The sequence below is a fragment of the Macaca fascicularis genome, chromosome 3 (genome assembly GCF_037993035.2).
Source record: "Macaca fascicularis isolate 582-1 chromosome 3, T2T-MFA8v1.1".
Lineage (NCBI taxonomy): Eukaryota > Metazoa > Chordata > Mammalia > Primates > Cercopithecidae > Macaca > Macaca fascicularis.
The window spans coordinates 91,918,671-91,930,627 of record NC_088377.1 but is presented as its reverse complement, the minus strand read 5'-3'; the positions used below and the strand labels follow the sequence as shown (position 1 = coordinate 91,930,627).

Here is an 11,957-nt window from a genome sequence, read left to right as displayed (position 1 = left end):
ACAGTGATATTGAAGATCTGGACCCTGTAGGCCTAGGCTAATGTGTGGCTGTGTCTTAGTTTTTAGCAAAAATGTTTTAAAAGTAAAAATATTAAAAATAGAAAACAGTTTATAGAATAAGGACATAAAGAAAACATTTGGGTACAGCTGTACAGCTGTATAATGTGTGTGTGTGTGTGTGTGTGTGTGTGTGTGTGTGTGTATGTGTGTGTGTGTTTTCGAGATGGAGTCTCGCTCTGTCACCCAGACTGGAGTGCAGTGGCGTGATCTCAGCTCACTGCAACCTCTGCCTCCTGGGTTCAAGCGATTCTTCCGCCTCAGCCTCCTGAGTGGCCGAGACTACAGGCACGCACCACCACACCTGGCTAATTTTTGTATTTTTCGTAGAGATGGGGTTTCACCATCTTGGCCAGGCTGGTCTTGAACTCTTGATCTCGTGATCTGCCTGCCTCAGCCTCCCAAAGTGGTGGGATTACCAGCACAAACCACAGCTCCTGGCCTGTTTGTGTTTTAAGCTAAGTGTTATTAGGAGTCAAAAAGTTAAAAAATAAAAGTTACTAAAGTAAAAAAGTTACAGTAAGGCAAAGTTAATTTATTAGTGAAGAAAGAAACACATGTTTTGATGAATTTAGTGTAGCCTAAGTGTGCAGTGTTTATAGTCTACAGGAGTGGACAGCAACGTCCTAGGTCTTCACATCCTCTCACCACTCACTCATTCACTCACTCACCTGCAAGCTCCATTCACGGTAAGTTCCCTATACAGGTGATACCATACTTAAGCTTATATATCCTATTTTTTACTGTAGGTTGTCTATGTCTAGATATATTTGGATACACAAATACTTACCAATGTGTTAAGTTGCCTACAGCACTCAGTAGAGTAACATGCTACACAGCTTTGTAACCTAGAAGCAACAGGCTACACCATATAGCCTCTGTATGTAGTAGGCTGTGCCATCTGGGTTTATGGAAGTGCATTCTACAATGTTCGCACAAGGATGAAATTGCCTAAGGACGCATTTCTCAGAATGCTTCCTCGTTGTCAAGCAACACATGACTGTGTATAGAATTGTTCATGAATACTGTGTTTTTCGTTGTGTACTGGCATGCCATTTCTACCTGTCCACGTCTGCACACCAGCTCATGCCCCTCGTTCATGCTCCTCTCTGCTGCTCATCGCTCCACGGCTGGCAGCCCCTGCATTCCATCCATCCATTCCCCCAAACACAGGCATGTTGCTATCAGCAGGGAGCTCTGACGGACCCCTCACAGGGTCCTCTGATTCCCCGGTAAGCCTTTCCCTGGGAATGTCCTCCCAGCATTGCTGGTCAGGGGGAACACACACTCACATCTTCACTAAATGCTACCAGGGCCATGGTGTTATCAGAAACGCGATTTTTTTTTTTTTTTGCCAATATGATAGCTATCAAGCTACCCCATCTCTACTAAAAATACAAAATTAGGATTTTAGTAGAAACCCCGTCTCTTGTAAAAAAAAATACAAAAATTAGCTGGGCATGGTGGTGCACACCTGTAAGCTCAGCTACTTGGTGGCTGAGGCAGGAGAATTGCTTGAACCTAGGAGGCAGGCGCTGCCATGAGCCGAGATTGCACCACTGCATTCCAGCCCAGGCAACAGAATAAGAACCTGTCTCAAAAACAAAAACAAAAACAAAAAATGGCACAGATCTGATTATTAGGAAGCTGAGGTCCTTTTTTATACTTAGTATTCACTGAAGTGTGAATTACTTTTCACGTCCTCTAAGCATACCAACAAGGAAGCTGGAGTTAGAACTTATGTTAGAGCCCGTCTGCCTGGGACACAGCCTGGCCCTGCCATTTATTGACTGTGTGACTATGAACAAGCTTCCTCATGTAACTCTATCTTAGCTTCCTTGCCTGTAATAAGGAAAAACAGCAACACCTCATAGATTTGTAAAGATTAAATAAAATAATACATACAGTGCCTGGCAAATGACAGACAGTAGATGAATGTTGTTATTATATTAACTATTGCCATAACTATAAATAAATATGATATAAACAAATAATAATAATAATTATTATTCATTTCTTCTTGAATGAGTTCCTTGTATATTTTAGACATTTATCCTTTGTGAATTTGGGATGGTGCAAATATCTTAGGCAAGTCTATCATCTGTCTACCAAGTAACTAACTATCTCAAATATCTTTTCATTAAATATAAATTCGGAATTTTGGAGTCAAACTCTTTTTTTTGCCATACACTTTGGGTGTTTTGGAGTGCTGTTTAAGAAAACTTTCCCCTCTCCAATATCACAGAAGTAGTTTGCATTTTCTTCTCATAGTCAGTTTCAAATTTTATTCCATGCTGATCCTGGGATGAGGGTTTCTAGACTTCCCTGAACTAATTGTTCAATCAGCCTCTTGTTCATTGACTCAGCAAACGAGTGTACAAGATCCAGGAGTGAATACAGCATGCAGAGAAGGTTGGAGACACTGTGCCAGTTGGTGTGGAAAATGAAGGGCTAGGGAATATCGTATTTACTCTAAATGTGGAAAGAATGTAGAAGGGTGAGAGGACAGGGGGATTTTGAAGATACAGGACTTGAACTATGCCTGGGGAATGGGATTAGAAGCCAACAGGAGCTGGGAAGGCATCCCAGGAGGGGGATTGCAACATGGCAAGAAAGGTGTATAGCTGAGGGGGAGAAGGTGGGTGGGGTGCTGAGGGGACACCTCTGAAGCAGGCAGTGGATGAATACTGGGGAAGAGATGAAGTTCAGTTCTGAAGACCAAGCAGAGGCTCCTGGATCTGGTATGACATGCAGTAGATATTCATCGTTTGTGTGTGTGTTTCTGAGAGGGAGAGGTGAGGAGGGAGTGGGGACCTGTTAGGTACTTAAAATGGGTGGGCAGTAGGGTACGAGGAAGACAGGAATTCAAGTGACAAGGGAAACAACAGGATCCAATTTGTCTTCTCTGGCAGTATGAAGAATAGAACCCCAAATAGATTAACGTGCAAGGTTGTATGTTTTGAGGGGAAATCATAGCAGGTGCCCAAAATCTGGAAAATGATGCACAAAGGAAGCTCCCAAGTCTTCAGGCCCAATATTCTGAAGAATGGAGAAGCCCCTTGGTGATGCACCATACAGCAGTTTGGAAGGAAGTCCCTTGAGCGCAATGTCTAAGTCTTATGAATGCGGTCCCCATGTACGGTAACTGACACTTAGCTGGTGCTTGATATATTTTAATGAACAAATGAACATGTGTACTTGGAATCAATAATTGGACACTCCAAAGGCAACATTCCTTGGACAACTAGAACACAAATTGAAGGACAGATCGCTATTGCCCCACCCCACTTCCAGCACCCACAGGAAGAAGGAAAAAAAATTAGGAACATAACAGAGAAGGAACAACCAGAGAGGTAAGAAAACAAGGAAAGTTCTTATCTTGGAATCTTGGGGGAGAACTGGAAGTCTGGTGGCATCTCCAAATGCCACAGACAGAACTTTGTGATCACTGGTAAGTTTTTGGAGAGCAGAGCATAATGACACAGAGTTTAATATTTACTGGTGGGAGAGGGTATAGGATATCAGCCATGTGGCAGGGTGCTTATGGACAAGGTGCTCCTGGGCTGGGCTGGTCTTACAGGGCATCAGAATGCAGCAGGAAGAGTTTCTGGAGTGTTAACTACAGATGCACCCTATGTAGGGTGCGGCAGGGAGGGAAATGAGCATGTAATTCTGACCCAACCCTCAATCAGACAACCTGAGTGTTTGACTTGAGATCAGGGGGGACTGGGAATTAACTGGATTTTAGGAAACAGAGATAAAATTTAGATTCCTTTGGATAGAGCTTCAAGGTACCTACTTGGCCTTCCTCTCAATTTGCATAGATGTAAGGGTTGTGTCTCAAATACCTTTTAAGTGAAAAAAGTCACTATTTGCTGCTGTTTGTTAAGTGGTCCTTAAAAGGTATTACCAATGAGTCACAAAATATTTGGATGGAATATTACGCTTATTTGAGCATAGTTTATTTGGCTTTATGAACAATTTATCAACCCCCTGCTGTGTGCCTTGAAGAACACTGCCCGTGAACAGCCAGGTGGTCTCCTGTTGGTGATTCAGGACAGGATCATCATCAAACAGGGATGCACCTGCGGGGCTCACAAATGAACAGAACCACCTGGATCTCCATTTTCTAAGTCTTCCAAGAGAATTTTGATCATTGTCTTCTCTGTGCGGTTGCCAAATGTCTGATTCCACTTACTGAAGTCCTAGGAAGAAGTCACCCCAGGAAGACAGTAGCTACAGCACTGTATAGACAAGCTGTGCGATCTGCTCATCTCCAAGTTCTGACACGTTTATAAGGTTTTTAGTTGAGTTCCAAGTAAAAATCCGAAGGCAGCTGTTAGTTGGGCTCCTTTGAAAAGAGGAGTAGAGTCCTTGCAAGGCCAATCCATTGGCCGGTCTATTTCTAAGGCGTCAAGGTGTTCAGCCGTGCAATTTGGCAATTTGTGTGGAATAAAGCACTGAGCTTCCGCCATCTTTAAACTCATTGATTTCTCATAACTTTTGTAGTTTCCCGAAGGCATTTTCTTTAATGGGCCATCTGAATGGGCCATGAGGTCATGCCGGGATTGTTCCAATGGCCTGATTAGAGGCTTATGTGAGAAAAGAGGGCTCAGAATTCTAAATGTGCACACGTCACTGGGTAGCCTAAGATGTGATGGATATGGTTTTCTGGCTGACTCCAAAGCTGCCCCAGCTTTGTCAGGAAGAGCAGGCATGGTGGAAGCAATGTGACAGCATGGTACAGGAACCTTTACCTGTCCCAGGCGCCCTGGCTACTCTGCGATAGTGTTAAAAATTCAAATTGCCGGCAGGGCGCGGTGGCTCACACCTGTAATCCCAGCACTTTGGGAGGGTGATCACAAGGTCAAGAGACTGAGACCATCCTGGCCAACATGGTGAAGCCCCGTCTCTACTAAAAATACAAAAATTAGCTGGGCATGGTGGCACGTGCCTGTAGTCCCAGCTATTTGGGAGGCTGAGGCAGGAGAATTGCTTGAACCCAGAAGGCAGAGGTTGTAGTAAGCCAAGATCATTCTACTGCACTCCAGTCAGAGCGAGACTCTATCTTAAAAAGAAAAAAAAAATTCAAATTGCCAGGCAACTTTACTTTGCAATTATATACATCACACAGGTTTAAATGAGTGACTGTCATATTGGTAGGAATGCCAGGTAGGTGTATGTGTAATAAGAACTACTGGCTTTCTTTCCAAACAGTTCTGACTCATAACTATTTGAAGGTCTACGTGCCATTGGGTTTCTAAGAGGAATCTTAAATCCTGGAGAGGAAGCTCAGAAAGGACCAAGGCCTGGTTCAACACCATTTGGGATCAATGAGCTACAAACTCACCATTATATGACTGGGTGATGTGCCTAGGATGGGTTGGTGGTGTGAGAACTTGAACAGAATAACGAAGAAAGGGAAGTGGGAAGAACTTCACAATAGTAACCCCAGAAAGTCCTTGAAACTAACATTCCTTAGAAAATGCACTGAAATGGAAAACAATGTTCACTCCACATTCAAGGACATTTCTGGGGAATGCCACCACCCCACACCCATCCCCTCCATCTCCTTTGTTTTCAATGCATTAGGAATTCTTGGATTTTGGCAATTCCTGAAACAAACAAACAAACAAACAAACAAAAATCTGATGACTCTTATTTAGTGTAAAAAAATCCAAAGGCATTTTAAAAAACAGGACTAAATAGCTAATTAAAACCACGTCATTTCAGAAGAACTTGTTACATTCATCCAGGAACATTCATCTAGGGCTACCGTTATCTGGGCCATGTCCTGGCCAACAGTACACTGTGAGCAGCCACTGTGGGCAGGAAGGTGAAAGGAATTTAAGAACAATTCATTACATCTTCTGCTCCAGGAGATGTGGCAAGGCAATTATCTTTGCAGAACATTAGGTGCATTTTTTTATTAGAGCTAATTTTTCAGTCTTGGCTTTTAACATCCTGTGTGCACTCTAATGTCAGGAGTGGCTTTCTCTTATGAATCTTACATTGCTGTCTTCCACTTGCTGAATTATCAGTCATGCTCCTGGGCAGTGACATTTGCTTTTCTTGCACTAGAATAGCATTCATGATGACCCAGCCTCTCTGTAAATTAGCCCCTGGAAAAATCTTGGCTCAATAACAGTTATTTCCCTATTCACACTTAACACAACAAAGTCAGTAATACGCCAGGAAGATTCAAACCGTGAATCAGGAATACACACCAAATCTAAAAGTCTAATAATATACATTCTTGATCAGCCTACGTTGTATAAAGAATTACATTAGCAGAAAAGAGTCCAAATTAACTAAAAGGCTTCTAGGTTAAGAATTCTCTTCTGGAAATAATGGCCAAGTGAATTCACTTTCCTATTCCATCTGATATAATTTTTATGTACCTACGAACATAAACATGCCAGAAAGAAAAGTGACCAGAAAATGAAGCTGGTGTGAGAAGAAATTGCTGATTATGAAGGTCGTAAGATTATCATTGATTCACGTACTGGGAGTCCACAGCCGGCACCTTTAAGGGCTCTCCATTGGCAGCTGTTATTGGTGCTGCAGTAATTGCTGGATGTCAGGGAACACCGAGTGACCAGCAATGACTGGAATGAAGGAAGTGGGGAGGTGAGGTGGGGGCGTGGAGTGCATCCTAATGGAAGAACAAGCATATTTCTGCACAAATAACAACTCCAATATCAACTGTTTCAAGCAGAGTATCCGACTGGAAGAAAACAAAATTTCAAAAAAAAAAAAAAGACTCATTAAAAGGAATTAGGGTAATCGTTGGAGATTACCAAAGGTTTATTTGGAATGACACAGCACTGAAAACATAATTGTTACAGATGATTTGTGGATACAGCATACACCATCTATTTTACTTTAGAACAATCTGTGAAGATGAGTTGCATAAATAGAAAGAGGTGGAAATATAGAGGAGCTGTTTTTATAGTGTTCTTTTGGGGGTGGATGAATATGCCCCATCTTTCTACCCAATCTCATAAAGGCAGAAGAGAAGACTACTTAGCTGCCCATCCCAACTAGCCTACCTCCAGCCACAGCGGCTGGACAGCTAGATAAATCAGGCCCTGCTTTCTCTGAGGGGGCCTCAGTGTGGTCATGCTATCTGTCATCTCATCCTGAAAACTGCACAGTACAAACACAGATACTGTTGACTGTTTTGGCAATGGGATGGCTGGTTTTGCCATGAGGCAAAACTGCGACTGTAATGCCAGTCAGAATAAGAGCAATGCATGTATCAATGACACTTGAGAGGCAAAGAGTTACAATGGAAAGGAAAGAAAGCAACTATGTATATGTAGCCTTCTGCATACACATAGATCCAGGAGTCATGGGAACTAGCTTGCGTGACTGTGTGTCCATATATATATACATATAGATGTGTTGGAAAATAACATTGAGAACTTTTGCAGCAGTTTAGTTTTAAACACAGTAAACCTGAAAGGGAGCGAGAGCACGTGCTCACACCTGGTCAGGGGAATAAGATAATCTTGTACCACAGGATAATTCATCACATCTTCTGCAGGGCAGCCACTCAATACCATACACCTGATGCAGAGAAATAAAAGTCTGATCTGGAGAAAGCTACTTTAGAATTGGTGGGAGGGGATCAAGTACAAGAGTCCACTGTTTGGACAAAGCACAAACAAACCTGTTATTGACAACATGGGAACGAGTGAGGATTTTTTCCTTAATTTACTTTTCTTTCTCTTACGTTTTTTTTTGCACACATACTCCATTGATACATCTTCCCAAGGTTCGTCTGGCATCAGTCTGTAAATCATTAAGAGCATAATAGCAAAAGTGAACTCTTCAGGTTTTCATGAAGGTTTAAAAACCCAGTAACTGAGCTCTTTCTTGCAATACTTGTTGCCCTAATCCAAGCGTCGGGTGAAGTTCTCCGGAAAAAGGCCTTTGTAGGTGGCAAGGTCTCTGTACTGAAGCCAGTCTGATTCCTTCACTCCCACCAGCCAGCCTGCATCCTGAAACACAATGACAGGACTTTCAGGGTCCAGCAAACTACTGGAAAATCCACACTGCCACAATTAATAAATAATGTGTTACATTAGTGTTGGGGTTCTGCACCAGGATATCACACTACAGGTAAAGTGCTGTGCCATGATCAATGGGAAGGCCTATCCCAAATAAGTTGTTAGTTAAAAAACAAAAAAGAAAAAAGAAAAAGGAAAAGAAGGAATAAACGTTTTCAATGATTTATTGACTGTACAAAGTATAGTTAATTGACAATTAATATTAATATTAACATTATGACTGTACAAAGCATAGTTCATTGACCTTAACTGGATTATAATATGAGTTCTTAAAGAGGAGAAAAGGATTACAATTACAACCAGTGCAAAGACAGGAATACCACGTGAAAGCATTTCATGCACAAGAGCATGACCTGTTCTGGGGTCACAGTGTAAAAAAGGTTTTAGGTTCCTTGGGTTAGAATGGAGTACTGATGAGACCATGGAATGTCTTATATTTCATCCCAAGCCACTTGTTATAAGAAAGAACTCTGACCCCCAGCTCATATCCTATAACCCCAATAAACTACCTATGTAGGGCTTATCAAATACTAAAAGCTAGATGTGTATTGCCTGATATTACTATTTTGGTTTTTATAATACCTAATTTTTCAAGTTTATATAAACTACAAATCAGTTGGATGTCATGGTATTCTTGCTGGAAGCACTCCTATATCCTTTATAAATTATTTCTCATAGACATTTGTCTGTCCTATAGAAGTGCCATCACAAAAATGGAACATTTTGCCCCAGAAAGGGTAGAGAACCCATCCACGTATGGTCATGCAGAATGGGAGACGATACTTAAAACTGAGAAACAGAGGCTGTGGTCTGCCCTTGGCTTCCTAGCAGAGTCTAGCTGGAAAAGCTGTGTTGAAAGAAACAGCAGGAAACGAGACCATAGGAAGTTCAAGGAGTGGGAAATGACTATCCTTATTATGTTAACCAGTGCAGAAAGGAAATTCCACTTCAGATGAGGGATGGCCAGGGTTAGTCTGAACCAACCCCCAACATAGTTCAAGTACATCAGATAAAATTAGACCTCAAAAATTAAATGAAGAAGCTGAATTCATTCGCTTTTGATATAATCTGAGACTATAAATTGATGCTGCCATATAGACAAGAAATATCAGTATTTAGACAGCCCAATTTTTGAAGGCAGGAAAAAAACCACTGGAGAAAAAAATGACTCAATAAAATAACTGATAATATCCTAGCTGATGAGGAAAAGTGCCCTCTTTAAAATTATGATGTCATATATGGGAAGGACAAAGCTATACTTAAAATAAAAGATGATAGCTAAATATTTTCTGAACCTCTAGAAAGCATATAAAAGGTCATTTTTCCCCCACAAGTGTCTATATTTGACTTTATTTACAGTGAGTGAAAAATCTAATGGAGCCAAGTAGAGTTAAGCACTTAAAAATTGTTTCAATAAAGAAAACAAGTAAAGGACTACACAAACCCACAATCAAGATATATTCCAACACATATATTCTGAAAGACAACTTGTAGAGAATAATAGCCAACATCAATCTTTAGCTGAGGAAAATATAAAAAATTAAATATTAACTGCCTAAAATATGTGGTAGAAAAAGATTTCCAGTTTTGGTAATGGCAGAATAGCTTGTATTAGACAAATCCTTCTGGAGAGAATAATTAAAAACACTGCAATAACTATATATCTATAAATATCTATATATACATATATGCAACTATTTATACATAAAAACAACTCTTGGTTATATAACATATAAAGTATACATTTATACATAATGGGATGGGTATAAATAATGGGTACAACTATTTGAAGATGCTGGAAATGACCAAAAGCAGGCAGAAATTACAGGGTATTTGACCCTTGAAAGTAGAGAACTGCACGGGGTGAGATCTATACTGATACAGCTTTTCCCTGGAGGATTATCCTCACTCAGTGTGATGTGGGGCATTCAGATCATAGAGTGTAAGGCTGTCAGAGAAGCTGTACACTCAGGGGGTATTATCTTGAAAAGAAAGGAGCCACTGGGGGATGGGTATCCTAATATATGTGGATAAATTGCCTTGAAGTCCTGGGCTGACCCCCAAGCTGTGCATGCATAAAGGGTACAGACCCACCCTAACAAAGTATAAAACCAACTCCCATCAATTCAAGGGAATTATTCAGTAATTTATATGTCTACTAAAACAAAAATAAGGAATTTTCAGATATAGAAAACAGAGTCAGACTCTTTACCATGTATGGTCTGCCTACTATGTCTAGTATCAATTAAAACATTACTAGACATGGAAAAAAACAGGAAACTATGACCCAAAGATTAAAAAGCAAACAATAGAAATATGCCCTGAGATGGCCCAGCTGTTGGAATTAGCAGTAAGAAATTTAAGGCAGCTATTAAAAATTTGTTCAAGTATATAAACTGAGAGACAGTGATAATGAAAGAATATAAGTGGGAAATCTCAGCCAAGAAATGGAAACCATATGAAAGAACAATATGGAAATGAAGAATTCTAAGACTCTAATATCTGAGATGAAAAAGTCACTGGATAAACTTAACTACAAACTCAAAGTAGAAGAAGAAACAGTCACAGTACTTGAAGACAGATCAATAGAAATTATCCAACCTGACTACCAGAGAGAAATAGCGAAAGAAAAAGAACAGCATCTTAGCCCTCAAGAAGTCCAACATAAGTATAATTAGATACCCAGAGAAAAAGAACAAAGAGAATTAGTCAGGAAAAAAAATTAAAGATAAAAAGCAAATACGGTGAAAAACATTAGGTTACAAGTTTAAGGAGCTCAGTGATTTTCAAGTATGAAGACCATAAAAAAAAACAAAAAAACCCTACCCAAACACAATATATTCAAACTGATGAAAATGAAAGATACAGAGAAATTTATTAGAAGTAGTCAGGGAAAGTCACTTTGCATACAGAGAAGCAATATTAAACAAATGACAGTTGATTTCTAATTATAAACAATAGGGACCAGAAAACAATGACACATGTTTAAAGAGTTGAAAGAAAAAAAAAATCAACTCAGATTTCTTTCTTAGTGAAAGTATCATTAAAAATTAAGAAGAATAAAGACATTTTCAGATAAACAGAAGCCAAGAAGATTTGCAGCCAGCACATTAGCCCTGCAGGAATAGCTAAAGAAAGTTCTTTAAGGAGAAAGGAAATTAAGACCAGATGGAAACTCGGACTTATAGGAAAGAATGAAGACGTGGAAATGATAAACATGATGGTAAATATAAAAGACTACCTTTTTTTCCTTTTATTTCTTTACAAAATAACTTCTGGTTAATACAGACAAAAATCCCATTATAAATGGGACTTTTAATATCTTTGAGATGTGTGATGCTGACACTTTTTCTTGATATTGGTAATTTATGTTTTGTGACTTTTCTTTCTTGAGTCTTTCTAAGGTTTTAACAATTTTGTTAATCCTCTCAACAACCTACTTTTGGCTTCATCAATGTTATCTGTTATGTCCTTTATTGCATTCATTTGTGAATTTATTTTTATTATTTCCTTCCTTCTATACATTTTCTACTTAATTTCTATTTAATGATCATTATGAAATATTTTTAACTCACACTATGATTTCTTTGACCCAGGGGTTATTTAGAAGTGTATTTTAAAATTTTTTAAATCTTTGGGGGCTTTTAAAGATACATTATTGTTATTAAGGTTTTTTTTGAGACAGGGTCTTGCTCTGTTGCCCAGGCCGGAGTGCAGTGGCGTGATCATGGCTCACTGCAGCCTTGAATTCCTGGGCTGAAGCGATCCTCCAATGTCAGCTTTTTGAGTAGCTGGGACTACAGGTGTACACTGCTGCACCCAGCT

The 11,957-nt window shown here is 39.8% G+C and overlaps 1 protein-coding gene across 2 annotated transcripts in view; it reads right to left on the bottom strand.

Annotated features, from left to right (window-relative positions):
* Nucleotides 1-6,831: 6,831 nt before the first annotated feature.
* LOC102127478 (amphiphysin) overlaps nucleotides 6,832-11,957 on the bottom strand; it is a 246,419-nt gene continuing 241,293 nt past the window's right edge. For both annotated transcript variants that reach the window (XM_005549757.4, XM_005549758.4), the window contains one exon: nucleotides 6,832-8,063. In XM_005549757.4, the coding sequence (XP_005549814.1) occupies nucleotides 7,956-8,063 (108 nt within the window). In that variant the 3' untranslated portion in view covers nucleotides 6,832-7,955. The remainder of the gene's footprint in view (nucleotides 8,064-11,957) is intronic.